The sequence below is a fragment of the Corapipo altera genome, unplaced genomic scaffold, assembly GCF_003945725.1.
Source record: "Corapipo altera isolate COAL_440 unplaced genomic scaffold, ASM394572v1 23, whole genome shotgun sequence".
Lineage (NCBI taxonomy): Eukaryota > Metazoa > Chordata > Aves > Passeriformes > Pipridae > Corapipo > Corapipo altera.
In genome coordinates, this window is record NW_020884878.1 from 2467081 (window position 1) to 2482718 (window position 15638).

Consider the following 15638-nt stretch of genomic DNA (forward strand, 5'->3'; position numbering starts at 1 on the left):
TTGGGTTGGAAGGAATCTTCAAGATCATCTTGTTCCAACCCTGTGCCATGGGCAGGGACACCTTCCACCAGACCAGGTTGCTCCAAGCCCCATCCGGCCTGACCTTGAACACTTGGGATGGGACATCCACAGCTTCTCTGGGGAACCTGTTCCGTTGCCTCACCACCCTCCCAGTAAAGAATTTCTTCCTAATATCCAATCTACACCTACCCTCTTTCAGTTTGAGTTCATTCCTCCTTGTCCTGTCAGTACATGCTCTTCTCCATCTTTCCTGGAAGTTCCCTTCAGGTACTGGAAGGTGCAAATTAGGTCACCGTGAAGCTTTCTCTTTTCCAGGCTGAACAATCCCCATTCTCTCAGCCTTTCCTCACAGGAGAGGTGGTCTTTCCCTCTAATCATCTTGGTGACTTCCTCTGAACTCACTCCATGTCCTTCCTGGGGACCCCAGAGCTGGATGCAGCACTGCAGGTGGGATCTGACCAAAGCAGAGTAGAGGACCCAGTTACCACTGGGTCTTTCTTAGACTGCAGGATATGGTGAGTATTTTAGGTCACATGGAGTGTTGGCTTCTTCCTTGAGACCATCACTTCACATAGACAACTTGTGCAGTAAATTCAGCAGGTGCTGGCAGGGCTTTTTGGGCAGCTAGACTTCTAACTGGATTTTGGTTGTTAACATAAGTGGTGTGTTGAAGTACCTAACCCATATTTTGCCTTCTTTGACAGTTAAACCTGGGTTTATTTCTTCCCTTTTTTTGGTTTGCTGATGAAATTGGGAAATAGTGTCACATTCAACAAACATGTATATTCCTTGACTTCTTCACAGACATGTTACTTGACCTCAGTGACCTTCTTCAGGTAATGTACCTTTTTTTAATTTGACTTTTTTTTTCAATTGTTAAACTTCAGGATGTTTTAATTTTTCTCTATAAATTCTGAGTGGAAAATCACTGGGTTTGTAAATCTGAGTAATTGTTCAGTAAAATTAAAAGTCAAAAATATTTGCTTGCTTTTATTGCTACCAATAACATACCAAGAGTTAGTATGATCCTTTCAGAGTCACTGCAGTGGCACAGGGTCAGATGTTACATATTTTTAAAACAACAGTTGTTGAAGACAGAAATAACCTTTTTGGTAGGTAATTCTGTGTAAATGGATTTGTGCTTTACAGAAACATGTTTTATAAAATGTATTTTGAGAGAAATACGAACTTGCTCTCTGTGTGGAAATAGAAAGCTCCACTGACATATGTTGCCTTACCCTCATTCTCCCTGTTACAACTGTTTTACATACAATGTGAGTAGGTTAGTTGCATCTATTTTTGTCCTCCCAGCTGTCTTGGTAAATGGCATCCCTCTGAAGACTATTTATTGCTTGCAGCAATCTGCTGGAATTGCAATAATCAAATTAATCTTTAATTCTTAAAATGAGTAACTTTTTTCTCTTTTCTGAACTCTTATTGAATTATTTTGATTACTCACAACCAAATACTGCGTGTGTAGAATGGGAGGTTCATTTCCTTCCAAGCACAAGTCATTTTTCATGGTGAGGATTTTGAAATAGAACGATCACAGTAATATGAAGAATAGTCACAGAATGTGAAGAAGAGGTATTCTATCTGTAAGAGATGAAAAAAGAAGTCTTGTCAGCAGGAACAGACAAGAAAGATTGAAGGATTTGTCTTTTCCCCTGTGTACATTCCATCCAGAAAAGATGCTGAGATGGGGCATATGAAGACCAAAAGGTTAAAGAGGGGTAACTGAGGAGATGGGAGAGACAGAAGTACACTAGTAGTAGAGAAATTATCAACTGAAAGAGAAAAATCCAAGATTTCAGTATCTTGATCTGCATTTAACTATGTGAAGGCTTTTGATGAGCTCTACTTTATGGCTTCTTCAAGGTGAATCTGAGCAAACAAGAATGTTAACTGTTATTGTTAACTATAGCTAGCCAGAGAGTCCTGTTTAAGAATGTAAAAAGGAGCTTTTCAGGTTCTAGCTTGATTTTCTTTTCTCCCACCCCAAGTCTGTTAAAAAAAAATCAAACAAACAAAAACCTCCAAACAAAACCACAAACCAAACAAAAAAACCACAACAACAAACCAAGCCAAAAATAAATTAAAAAATTAAAATAAAATAAAATAAAATAAAAAAAAAAAAAAAAACAAACACAAAAAACCCCAAACAGCACCTGGGTGGCAAAAACATTTATGGCCCAGGCAGAAAACTTCAGTACATTCTGCTTTAGGTCAGCCTTTGCCCACAGATTATGTGCCTAAAAAAGAATTAGTTTATTAGAATTAGTTCATTAGGTGGTACTGTTTGACTTTGAAGTGCCTCTTTTTTTCAAGAACAGCTCTCCTATCCTGAACTTGGGATATGAATGTCATTAAGGAAGAAGAAAAGTTGTGAGCAGTAGTAGTAGTAGCAATGGTTTTATACTTCCAAAATATTTAACTTGTTCAGACTCATCTGTACGAAATATGTCATACTGGTCCAGGTAACTGTTTTTCTTGGTAAAATGAGAAAGGTGTTGATTTTACATCACAAAACAAATCACATGTGAAAGTCTAAAAAATGAGCTACTGCTGACCTGTGCCAAGTCTTACTTAGCTGCTAATAGCAAATGTTGAGATTTTTCTTCAGTGTTCTCCTTGATGCAGCTCAGTTGCTGTGGGAGGTGAGGGACCTGCAGGGCTGCTCATCATCTGACCACAGGATTTTTTTGAAGAAAAAAAATGCTTCACCCAGTGAAGCATCCTTATGGAGTGTCTTCATGGAGGCTACTGACTGAATTACTGAACACCCTGAAATAGGTTTCAGTGCATTGAGGGGGAAAAGATCATAGAATCATTAAGGGTGGAAAAGACATCTCAGATCACCCAGTCCAACCATCATCCACCATGTTCACCACTTAACCATGTCCTCATAACAACCTGTCGTGTATTGTTTCATCTAAAAGCAAAACAGAAAGAAAGCTGTGTAACTCTGGCTACCAGCAAAAAAGATAACTGAAAGCCTGTGAAAAAAGGCCATTTATTGCTGCCTTTTACCATCTTGCAGCTGGGAACAGTCCTAGCTGTGCCATTCTGCATCACACTTAGGGCACCCTCCACATCAGTGACCTTCAACCAGTGTCTTGCAAGCACCGGTAGAGCTAAAGCTCTCTGGAGCTCACAACATAGGTATCAGCTAGAACTAACAGTAATATGAAGATCTGAATCTGCTGTTACCTGCAACTCAGTATTTAATGACCTGTTGTATTTGTATTCTTTCTCTCTTGCTGATCCGTTTAGCATTTAAAAAGGAAAAAAAGGCATAGAGGAAGTCCTAAGCATGACCTCTCAGGCTCTGGTTTGTACTTGTTGTACAACCCCTCTCCCTGGCTCTACTGAGTGGGTTTGGGACTTAACAATATTAAAAAAATAAAAAGCTGTCCCCTACAGTGTAATGTGCTTTTAGATAGTATTATGCTGCTAAAACTTCACATTAGAGGAGCCTAATTTTCACTGTTAATGGCAGTCTGTTTAAGAAGTCTTATCTGTTTTCCTCTTATGCTGATGACTGGGATGTGGGAATTTGTCTTGTTCTGCTAAAGAACTCCTGCATTTCACAGTAGTTTTTGGAGTTTTAACATTGCTGTCACCTTGGGAAAAGCCAAAATGCGTTTATTTATTTTTTTTTTTAAATTGGAAAGGCAATTTCTTTGGTACTTTTTTTTCCTGTTTTATCTTGAGGTGAAATATATCCTATGTCTTGGAAATCTCCTGTTGGAAGTGTTGTCAGATCAGTATGCCTCTGATACATGTGGACTTTAAAGCATGATCTGAAATGAACTGAAAATGTCCAGACCACTTCCTCGTGCTGAGCAGTCCTGCTGCTTGTTGATTGAGTTGGAAGGACGATCAGTCATCAGTCTCTGACAGGGAAAGTACTTGCTTATATTTTCAGATACTACATTTTACTTGCAAATATAGTCCTTAGAGAGGTCTGTAATCAGGCCTTTTGTTTGCTTTTTTGTTAGTCCAATCTGAGCGACAGGCCTGGCTTGTTTAGGAGAGCTGTGAAGCTTGTCTAGCCTTGGCCAGGTTCTGAACAATTTAGGTTTGTTCCTGTGTTTCAGAGCATCCCATTCCTTGCACCTGGGGAATTATTTGGGTGAAGTTTTACTTTGGTGTGGTGAAACTCTGCCTTTTGCATCCTCAGAAACGGCCGTTTCTTTTTTAGTCTGTTGTTCCACTGTCATGGTCTTTGCAATGTGATCATAAAAGACTTTGGGGAGAGGTGTTGGCAATACTTTGATCTCCAGTTTCAGCCTAGTAGAATATAATTTCTGGTGTGCCTTGTGGTGTGTCCTGCTGTTAAACAAGGCTGGTGCTCACTGACGAGATGTTGGACGCCTGAAGAGCCAGGCTCTTCACAGGAGGGCGCAGCAGGAGAATTATCAGCAACAGACATAATTAATTAAAGTGAGATGATTATCTGATATCAAGAAGTTTTTTCACCATGAGGACAGCCAAGTGGGGAAACAGGTTGCTCAGAGCAGTTTTGAAGTCTTTATCCAGGAAGGTTCCCAAGATCCAGAGCAACCCGGTCTGTAATGTGGCTGATCCTGCTTGGAGCAGGAGGTTGGGCTGGAGACCTGCTGAGATCCATTCCAACCTGAATTACACTACAGCTCTAGGTAAGGGAAGAGGGTGCACAGGAAGTGAAAATCAGTAACTGGTACTTGCTTGGTCTAGTCTTCCTTTGGCCTCTCTTCCACTTCAAACCACAACTCTCATCCCTATTTCTTTATCTTCGTTTTGTCTAGTCAAGTAACAGTACTTTTTTGTCCAGAAGGATTTTTATTAAGAGGTTTTTTTGGACACTTGTTTTCATTTATTTCATCTAAAGGCAACATTGTCCTCCCTGATTCCTCCATGCTTGTTGGAAATCATTACTTTTTGACTCTCTTGCATAGATAGCATGATAATGGCTTATCGTACTGCTGTGGTGTTGGAGGAAGAACTCTAGGACTGCCATGTATGTGATGAGCAAAAGGAGACTCTCCCTTTGGAGTCCCCAGACTGAAGGCAGCTCTTTAAAGCACAGTATGAGAGGAAGCTGCTTAATTTTGATTTGTGTCTCTTTTGAATGACAGCCTGACCAGCTGGGTTTGGTGAACATTTGTAGTTTTGTGTGTTGCCTTTTGACTGTTCTGATTGCAATATGGATCCAAAAAATAGGAATTTTCAGTTTATTGTATGGAGAAAGGTAAAACAGAGTATTCTTTTAAAGACTGTACTCATTTGCTTCAGTTTTTAATACTCTTTGTTCATTTAAAGTTATTAACATGTTGACTGCATTTGCCTTTATTGCCCCTATGCAAATTGCCATGTTGATTGAGTTAATTTAAACAACCTGGTTGGGACCTTCAGGCATTACTACACTAGAAATGTTAATAATGAATCAAATAACCACAGGTGCCTCTTTCCCCAGCAACAGACACTCTCCTTAAAAACTCATTTGCTTTTCATGCTTGCTTAATTATTTAGGCAAGCAGCCATGGATGTTTCACAGTGTGAATTCTCACTGTGTTCCAACTGCCCGGTCTTTGTCTTTCTAAAAGACAGAATATCTTAAACACTGTCACCATTTGTAATACTTCTCCAGAATGCCACACTATGGTCTTGAAAAGCCCTTTTGGAAATTGCTTATAGCAAAAGAGTTATTGGTTCATAAATTTATGGAACTTACGGTCAAGCAAAAACTTCTTTCATTCAATGGTGGCAGCTTTATTTTTTTGCCACTGCCCAGAAGTTAACGTGATCCAGTAATTGTATGAATGAGAGACTCCCTCCTTCCCAAAGAGAGTTTAAAATTCGGGAAGGTGTTAGACTGATGAATTCCTGTGTTACTGGAAACGAGGTATTTGTTGTTATTTCTAGAAGTGGAAGTATATTGGTATTTGTGAAGAGATCAGACATGATGTGAAAGCAAGAGAAAATTATGAAAGGATAAGAGTCCCTCTGGAAGTGTCCCTTTGAAATCTGTCTGATGACTGACAGATGTGAAATGAAAAGGCTGTTTCCAAAAAGTACTGTGAAGGGCAAAGAGCATAACAAGTAGAAGGATCTTGTTGTCAAGATGTAACTGAATAATTGGAAGCCATTCCTTCCCTAAATGCTCCTTTTAATTAACATAATGTGTTTGATAATGAGAGCAGAAATTAACTATTGGTAAAGGACAACATCTTAGCAAACCTTAAGGTCTCCTGTAAAAACAGGTTTTTGCAGTGCCTTGGTGAGCACATACTTTTTGTCTGAAAAATGTCTTCCTGCTGAAGAATCTACTTGTTTTTTAAAGAAAAACCAACTCAGTGACAGGTCTATATGTATCCCCTCTGACAGAGGTTGACACGTCTGTTGTATCAGGTGTTGATGCTTAAACCTAGTGATTGCATCAAGTTTAGGAAACTCTAATATCTGATGAAAATTTGCGGAAAAAGAGCAACGTCTTATGAAAGTGCATAAACCATTGTTTCACTTTGACAGTTTTGATTGGGGAGAGTTTGGGGAAATACTGTTTTTCAGTAAGATCCTTTTAAATTAAGGGGGAAAAGAGGCTGAAATTGATGTGATAAGCTCTAAAGCTGCACCAATTCAAGTTTAAGCCAGAGACATCGTTTTAGAAGGGCATTTTTGTTTATTCACCATTCTAAGAACTCATATAAAATTAGGTTTTAGAAATGCAAATGTCATATGATTCTAAATTTGGAGCATTAAGCTTTTGATGGATTGGAGTATATGAATTTTTATAAGAAGTTCTTAATGAAGAAAGAACTAGAAATTAAAGTAGGCCTCTAAATTAATTCTCTTAATTTTCTAAGCTTAATGGAGTGCAAAAAACCATACAAATGATGAGAAGTAAAGAAAGGCCCTCTCTACATGCCTATTGTTTATCATATCTCCTCCGTCGCAGGATCTGTGTGTGCACGTAATACTGAAATTAGTGATAGTGGCATAAAATTTTAGAGAAAGAGCAGTCTTCCAGTAAACCCAGAAGTTCTTAAATATCATGTTTTAGCAGCTCAATGGCATTACAGATTCCCGGGTGAGCCTTATGCCACCTTTAGTTTCTCATTTACGAGAAACGTCCCAGAACCTATCAATATCTGGTCAATTTTTAAAGTTGAGAAGCATATTGTTTGAGAGGGCCTTAAGTTGTTAGGGTTTTTTTCCCCCTACTGATTTGCCAGGAAAACTGAAAGCAATTAAATATTCTTCATTCTTTTTGTGATTTTTTTTCCCTAGCATTAGAAATGTGTGAGCTTCATGAGGAAGACCATGTAAAGCATGTAATTCGCTGTATATTTTGCTTTCTTTCTAAATTGGTAGTACCCAGAAACTACAAAGAAATGTGCTTGTGATCAAAAGAAAGAAATTCCCTGATGTACCATTTCTATTTGCATTTATTATTTTGTGCAAATACACTGACTACACCTTGAAGTCAGTCATAAAACACTGAAGATATGAGTGAAGTGGAAAAGCAGGTTAGATTTAGTGTATTACTTCTCAAATACACTCTGGATCAGGAGGCTCTTAGGCTAAGGAGAGAAAGATATAAAGTCATTGAGCACATTTATTATGCATATGTCTTTGCTTTAGATTTAATTTGGCACCCATTTTGATTGTTAGAACTTCACTTAAAAAAACCCCCTTCTTCTTTATGCCTCTTCATATTTATTTGTTCTTTATTATTGCATTTACGGAAAGTTTGCCTGGGAGGAGTTTCTTAGAGAGTGACGTGGTTTGATGGAGACAAACATCAGGTATTTGGATGTCGTGTCAAGCAGTAAGATTAGAAGGATAAATACTCATTTTGAGTTTTGGAGGTTTTTTTCTAGACTAAAATGAAAGAACTAGATGAGTTTGTGAAGCCTCTAATGGAAACATCATATCTCCTTGGCTCCACTGAAGTAACTTTATTGATTTGTGCGGTGAAATCGTCCTTGCAGAACACGATCTAAGTGATGAGGTTTAAGATTTATAGTAACTTGGTCGGCCAGCTTAGAAGGCTGAAACTATAGCCAAACCCTCATTCTTTATGTTAATATTTTTTTAGACAAAAGGTCAAGACAAGCCATTTCGAGCTTGCAGTGAGTCTAAAGCCAACTGAAACACTGCAGATACTTTGCTGTAGCCATATCTGTTCTGTCTGTGGCTGATGGAAAGTCACACGCTCTCAGACTCCAGTATGAATTGCCAGATTCAGTAGGCGCTTATTTTTCTGTATGAAACTTGGTGACTTATTTCCTAGAAAATATACTTCTTATTCAGAGGTTATACTTTGTTCACGTCCTTCCCATAGAATAGTGCTTCTATGTTGTCTGCTATTTTCAGGGGAAAAAAGGACAGTAAAGTTTAAGGCTGTACTTTTGCGTCTTCTAGGCTGGTCCAACCATTGGTCAGATGCAGCATGGAAGGTATTCACCACTTTTCACTAAATATGGAATGAATTACCATCATATCATATGTACTTGATTGCACAGTCACTTTCAGGGCACGTGATCATTCTGAGGATTTCTTTGAAGTTCTCATTTCTAATTTTTTTTTTTTTTAAATTTGAGAAAAATACATGTCAAGAACATTTTCACGTAAACATTTTGAAGTACTAGGTGAAAATGTATCAGTTGTTTGGGGTTTTATTTTTGTTGTTGTTGTTTAAATATATATATATATATTTATTTTTGCTGGGTTGGTAGAAGCATATATACACTTGGGAGGAAAGTCTGCTTTTAAACTAATGTTGGCAAAGCTCTTTGATGAAACCGAAAGAGATTAGTAACAGTTTTTTAGTTCCATAGGCTTGCACCATGTTCCCCAGTTCAGTTGGGTAATTGACTGCTTGGTAAATGCCTTTATTATCCAGGCATAGGAAAGAGAGGGGCAGTTCTGTTGTATAAAAGCCATAGAGTATATATATTCTATCCTTAAAAAAAACCCAAACCTATTTCTTGGGAGTGTAGGAGGATGGAGTTTTTTATACTAACCTTGACCTTTACATATGCCTTGGGGGGGGAGCAAGGTGTTCACGGAGCTCTGTGGGAATGTTTGGGACTGATAGGGAGCTGGAGAATATCCTGCCTTTCTTGCTGACCACAAAAACACATCTTAAGATAGAGAAAGAAAACTTCCTCAGACTTGTAAAATACAAATACAGTTGCCTATGCTATAAATTGCAAATCAGAGTATGAAGAGTAACTCCTCCCCTCAGTTTACATCCTCCTGGGTGCAGCACTGAAGGAGAGGAGGGGAGCAGAGCTCTGTCCCTGGAGCCTGAGCAGAACTAGTGTGGTTTAAAGCTTTTCTGAATCTGGTTTTTTTGTTATTCTTTTTTAATATTCCTAATGTTTTTAATGTGATCTGGGCCAATGTCCAAACAGTAAGAGATGACAAATAACCCTTGGGGCATGTAGCACCACTCCTTGATTTGGTGGAAAGTTTGGCGTGTGCTTATGCAATACTTAATTATCCCACTACAGATGATCTTGCAGAGCTGAAATTTGCACTGACTTGTGAGTATTTGCTCAGGTTTTGTAATGTTACAAGATAAATGACACTTTATATATACTGATATTATATTGAAGTCTACTTAATGCCTTATGATTTTAGGTGACAACTGAAAAACTATACTACGGAGCAGCACTGAACCCACTGAAGAACATGATGAGCAACTTTTTTTTATTTTTTTCAAGATAAATTTATGCTTTGATTTACAATGCTAATTTGTGCAGATTTTGACAAGCACCAAGTATTATCCTATACCTATGAATATCACTTGTATTACTTCAATTGAATTTTTCTAAAGCAGGTTGTTTAGGATTTCCAAAATTGGGGTTTTCTTATTTCCATATAAATGTTCTATTAAAAACATTTGTGGTTTAAGATTTAAATAATTATTTTTTCTGTCTTTTAATAGGTGAATGTCTATGTGCTGGGAAAAACTTTCCTTCTGTTGGCCAGAGAACTCTGCATAAATGCTCCAGCCATAGGTATTTTTTTAATGAGTTGACTTTTGACTATTTGAGTGTCTTTTTTGCATGATTACTTGACAAAAATATGTATGTATGCGTGTAAATATATACATAGTACTGTGTGCTAAATATCCAAGTAGTAACTTTAAAATGAAGCTGGAATCAATCCAGGCAGAAGAGCATTGCTGACTGTAAGAGCCTGTTCTCCTTTATGTAAGAGAACAGGCTTTATGTAAGAGGTGTTTTGGAACTAGATGCTATTTTCTTTTGCAAATAATTTTGTTGCTTTTTCTGAGAGTCATTTAGGCCATCCTAAGACAATGGGCTGATGTGTAACAAATTTGTGTGTGTCTGCAAGCTTGCACAGGCCTATCACGCTTCACTTCCACAGATGTAACATTTGATAAACGTTTTGATAAACATTTGCCAAATTTACTATCTGTCCATCACCTGTAGGTGAGGTGTTCCATGCTCGAAATACAAGTGGCTTGATGGAAAATGAGGAGCAACTTTTTCCAAACATGTGAATAACTTTAATAAGTCAACACTGAAATCATAACCGTGATAGGAAGGTGGGTTTTAACCTGTCAAAAGGCTAAAAAAGATGTTGTCTAGGCTGTGGCTTTTAAGCCAAGGGAATTTGTGCCAATTCCAGTTAAAAGAGTGCGTTTACAGTGAGGTCTTGTGACTCTTATCCACCTCTGTTCAGGAATTATCTTCGTGTTATCTTTACCCACTCTTACTCCCACTTTCCTTAATCTGTACTGAGAGAATCAGATGTCTGTCTTGAAGAACAACACACACCCACCCCCACCCCTTCAGCTGCACTCAGCTGGCACTGAACTGCTGCCTTTGCAGCAAGAGAACCAGCAGCTCATGCTGAGCATCACCTGTGCAGCTGTTGGCCATCCTGGTGTGCTGGCTTTGTCTGGTAGAAAGTTCTTGTTTTCAATAATTCAGTTCCCTTCTTATTTTTCATTACTTTTTTTTTTTTTTGAGAGAACAGGCAGAATTTGTATTGCAGCTTAGCTTCAAGGTGAAAATTAATGCAGATTAGAAAAAGGCAAACAAGAAATGTTAGCTGTAGAGGTACTTGTACATGGAAAAAATATTGGTTTAGACTGCTGTTTGAGTATTCTTTACAAGGTCATTACAAGAAGAGAGATTTATAGAAACCAGTAGGTATTTCTAATTGGCTCATCTGTAATGATTGTCAGATACTTGAGAAAAAAACACCTACTTTTATCACTCTGAGAAAAGTTAAGGGTACTAGCATAAAATGACTGCTGATAGTGCATGAGACTATGCAGAAGGGGGGGAAGATCCAACAGTTTTTGTTTAAGATGGCTTATTTCTAATTAGCACTCTTGAGTGAACCCAAAGACCATTTTGCAATTATTTCTCTAATGTCTGCTGCTAAATATTGTAAGGACAGGATGTAAATTTAGACGGTGGCTGCCAGTATTACAGCTCTGGGCTAAATCTGTGATGGAGCTTGTCACTGAATTAAGCTTCATCTGTATGTCTTGACTCTAGCCTTTCACACGGGGTACAGTTTTGACAGGTGGAAGTGGCAGTGTTGCTGTTTGCTGGGCAGGCTGGAGGTTACTGCAGATGATGTGTGCTAAGGGGTACTAGAAGCTTTCAAATATAACCACAGAATGATTTTGATCAACTTTGATTATACTGATGGTTTGTCTGTCTTCAGCTTGGGCAACACACGAAAACCCCAAGCTTCCATAAATGTCAGCTCCCCTTTTTTGAAGGGAAATAAAGGCTGCTGATGGATAGTTTAAGTTATCAGGCAAGGGAACCTTTGTATTTGCCATGTGTAAATGCACATGAGGACCAGACCATAATGTCATCATCACCCTTGTTAACTGTACATGAATTAACATACCCGAGCCATAAGATCAGCAATGATCAAGTACACAGGATTTAGGGCAAGTAAAAATGTTTTATATTTCACAGATTCTTAAACTGCTCTAGTTTAGAACATTCTGTTTAAGTCAGCAAGTTAGTTATCTATATACAAAATAAATGCACAGTACGTGCAAAATTTAACATTTTTCTGCTCGTTGCAGTCTTAATAATTAAGTCAAATAGCTTATGAATAAATAAAATAAGATTAAATTCAAGAGCATTCCTTCACTTATTTGTATAGCCTGATGTAGCAGATAGGTAAGTAGCGCAACATTCCATACTGCTGCAGAGTTCATAGAAACAGAAAAATCCCTTAATGTGCATCATTGGAATACAATCAAGGTGAAATGCATCATGCATAGAAAATGAGCTCAGGTATTTGTCCTCCTTGTACTCCGGTTCCATTCGTACTGTCCGAGGAGCACTGGAACTGGAACGTCACTTTCCCGCATTGCACTTCAGTCATTCCCTCTTGTCCAAAGTAACTGAGTTCGTTACCGTCAAGAATAGCACTTACATTGTAAAATGTGTCTTGCTCAACCTGCACAGGGTGTTCAAACCACACAGAGAAGGTGTTGCTGGAGCCGTCAGAGGTAAACTTTGTCAGATTTTGAGCAAGGACAACGCCTAAGCGCTTCAGTTCGATTTTGACGCTGTACTCAGCTTTGCCACAGCTCGACCCATACAATCCCAGTCCTGCTATAAATATCCGTTTGTCTACGGCAAACTGAATACTGTCACATCGCCCTCGGTACCTCCACTGATTGCTGCGATACGCAGACGACTGGAACCGATGGCATCGCTGAGGCACGAGTCCTTTTCTCTTTGTCAGTGGAAACTCTAATTTGGGTTTGTTTGTGGCCGTGTACCATAGGAATATGTTGTGAGTTTCCTCAAGGGTGAGGATGTCGGACTGGGCAGCTCCGTTGGCAAACTCTTCCAAAGTCATGGTTGGAATCCGCACCAAGTACAAAGCTTTCCCTAATACATTCCTCTTGTTGCGTGGCGTAACGGGCAGCCCTTGCCTTTTGCATTCAGCCTCTGCCCAGTTGAGAACAGCCTCGAAAACTACCACTTCCTTGGTGTTGAGTGCCTCCCGGGTTACAATGATCTCTAGTGTTTGTTGATCTATCTCACAGAAGCCCTCTGACTTCAGTGCCATTTCTGCCTGAGCATCAATCACTTCCCAGCAGCGCTGCGTCAGCTCTGGCTCCTCGAAGAGCCTGCTCTGAGACAGCAGGACACAAGCGTTCTTCGCTTCTAAGCTGGTCTCCAAAAAATTGACGCAAGCCTTTGCTAGGGCCGGCACGATGTACTTCTTGGCAGCATACAGCGTAGCCAGAACTGTGTCAGCTTCCAGGTCTATTTCATCACTATACATGTATCTAGACGGGGGAAAAAAAATAGTTTCTTAGGGAAAAAAAAGTAGGCCATGAAAATAATCTATAGTCGTCTTTGCTGGCAGTGAATCTGACATTCAGTATTTGTCAGCACATTAAGTAAACAGCAATAAGTGCATATTGCACAATGCCAATTAGGAGATGTATATTTTATAAGCTACTTTGATTTTGTCCATGTAATTAGTAGACTTGTAGAGGCCACTTACTTTAATAGGATTAGAAAGGCTGCAGGTTCCACATCTGGTATATGGATTTCAGATTTGACCTCTGCGAGATCGCCATAAAACATAGCATAGAAGACAGAGCTACCAACTGCCAAAACATACTGGAAAATAAAGAGAGAGAAGCCTCAGTAACATGGATCAGGAACAGCTGAGCGTGTTGGCTTTGCTAAGAGCTACATTTAGGGAAAGTTACAAGCTGCAGTGGAGGCAGAACACTGCCTTAGACTGTTCCCTTGAATTGCAGTGTATGTGAATTACTTCTGGGATTAGACAAGAACTGTAATTAGGGGGGGGGGGGGAAGTGCAACCTTGTTGTAAAAGCAGAGGTAGAAGGCAATCTGTACAGCAGCATTAAAAAGCCAAAAAATTATCTGCACAAACCTTATGGGCAGGAACTTTCTTGGATGCCCCTGGCGGGCCCACGATGAAGTGAACGTCAGCCATGAGTTCGTTATTGAACATCAGCGCGTTCCTGCAAGCAGGGGAGGGGGGAGAAGCCCCGTTAGCCGCGGGCTGCCCCTCGCCCGGTGCCCCAGCCTCCCGCCGGCTCCAGCCCATCCCTGCCCTCTCGCCCGGCCGGGGCGCAGGTGCACAGGGCGGGCGCCTCTCTCTCTCTCTCCCGCCCGCCCGGGGAGGGTCCGGCGAGCCTGGCCCTTACCTCTCCCGCAGCGTGGGATGGAAGGATTGCCAGTTGGCGCTCTCCAAGTTGTTGTTGTTGAGGTTTTGGAGCTGGGGCGGCGGGGGCGGCTGGGCGCTCTGCTGGAGCTGCAGGGCGTTCTTCTTGCTGTTGGCAGCGGTGGCGGCGGCGGCGGCGTTGCTGTTTGCAATGTTAGTGTTGGTGCTGGCAGGGTAAAGTTCTGCAGCCATCTTCTTCTTCAGGGACAGGGGCACTATCTCATAGCATCCTGGCACCTTGCCGTTTGACCTCACACTCTTTTTGGACTTCTTTAAGGTCTCTGGAAGCAGAAGAAAAAAAGTCAAACACTTCATGATCCTGCCATTGAGGCAACCAGGGGGCAGTGGCATGAGCAAGAGAACTAACAGATCCCAAATGCGAGTCCCACTATCAGGATATTTTGTACGCTTCTAGATGCAGGGTGGCCTTTGGTTTTTTTTAGAGTGTGTGCGCGCTCTTTGGTTACCGGCCCGACGCACCTTTCCGGGGGGAAAGGGGTGATGCTGTGTCGGATCAGTGCCAGCGCTCACCTTGGCTTGCGGGGGTGTCCCAGCCTCCACGGCACTGCCACGACTGCAGCGGGGAACCCGAGCGGGGCCGGCGGGCAGTTCCTTCCCCGATGAAAGGGGACAGAAAAATAAAAAAAATCAAAAATGGAGAAAAAAAAAAAACCAACAAAATCCAGCAACAAAACCCCAGGAATCCAGCCGAGGCGGTGGGTCAGGAGCGAAAGTCAATCCACAAATCCTCCGAGTGCAGCAGCCCGGCGAGGGTGAAGCGCAGCCAGCCGCCCGATCTCCGCCGCCAGCGCTCCGCTCCGTCCTTCCCGGCCCGCCGGGGGCACATCCGCGGCGGCCGGGCCGAGCCGAGGCGGCGGCTCGCCTGCAGTCCCGCTCCCGGGCGGCCCCGCCGCCGCTCGCACCAACTTTCCTCCGCTCCCCGCGGCCGCCGCTGTTTCTCCGCGCTCCTCCCACCCGCGCCGGGGGCGCTGCTGCCCGCGGGGGCGGCCCCGGCTCCTGCGCGGCGGGCGGGACGAGGCGCTGCCCCTGGCGCTCCCCTCGCGGTGGGATGCGGCGGGATGCGACGCTGCGCAGCCGGGCTTGGCTCAGCTCGGCTCGGCGCGGCTCTGCCGGGCCCTGCCTCCGCCTCCCGCACTAAGAGGCAGCGGCCACGCCGCGCGTCACGGCCGCCCGCGCCAATGGCGAGCGCGGGGGCGCGGCGGGGAAGAGCCGCCCCCCGCCCGGCACCGCCCCCCGCGCCTACGTGCGCAGCGCCCGGAGCCCTCCGGGAGAGAGCCCCGTGGTGTTTCCGCGGTCGGTCGGTCCCTCGGCACGGCCCCGGTGCCCGCGGTCCGGCCGGAGCGGAGCAGACGCGGAGGGACGCGGGGCAGCGCGGCGGG

The 15638-nt window shown here is 42.1% G+C and overlaps 2 protein-coding genes across 5 annotated transcripts in view; one reads left to right on the top strand and one right to left on the bottom strand.

Annotated features, from left to right (window-relative positions):
- Positions 1-15638, top strand: part of BRF1 (BRF1, RNA polymerase III transcription initiation factor subunit) — a 172774-nt gene that overhangs the window by 70803 nt on the left and 86333 nt on the right. For all 3 annotated transcript variants that reach the window (XM_027637598.1, XM_027637599.1, XM_027637600.1), the window contains 2 exons: positions 826-857; positions 9962-10034. In XM_027637598.1, coding sequence (XP_027493399.1) covers positions 826-857; positions 9962-10034 — 105 coding nt within the window. The remainder of the gene's footprint in view (positions 1-825; positions 858-9961; positions 10035-15638) is intronic.
- BTBD6 (BTB domain containing 6) lies at positions 11954-15303 on the bottom strand. 2 transcript variants are annotated; one of them, XM_027637602.1, is made up of 5 exons: positions 14770-15303; positions 14222-14519; positions 13945-14035; positions 13546-13664; positions 11954-13324 (listed from the first exon to the last, which is right to left on the bottom strand). In XM_027637602.1, the coding sequence occupies exons 2-5, from the start codon at positions 14428-14430 to the stop codon at positions 12292-12294; spliced, it is 1452 nt and encodes a 483-aa protein (XP_027493403.1). In that variant the 5' UTR covers positions 14431-14519; positions 14770-15303; the 3' UTR covers positions 11954-12291. The 2 variants fall into 2 exon arrangements, with proteins under 2 accessions (XP_027493403.1, XP_027493402.1); XM_027637601.1 differs by lacking the exon at positions 14770-15303 and having other exon boundaries at positions 14222-14762.

Excerpts from the sequence above, each read along its gene's own strand:
- BTBD6 (XM_027637601.1), bottom strand. The coding sequence starts at position 14,589 with ATGCCACTGCCCCCTGGTTGCCTCAATGGCAGGATCATGAAGTGTTTG. Across the intron at positions 14,036-14,221 it reads CATCCCACGCTGCGGGAGAG|GAACGCGCTGATGTTCAATA; the intron begins GTAAGGGCCAGG and ends CCCTGCTTGCAG. Across the intron at positions 13,665-13,944 it reads AGAAAGTTCCTGCCCATAAG|TATGTTTTGGCAGTTGGTAG; the intron begins GTTTGTGCAGAT and ends TTTATTTTCCAG.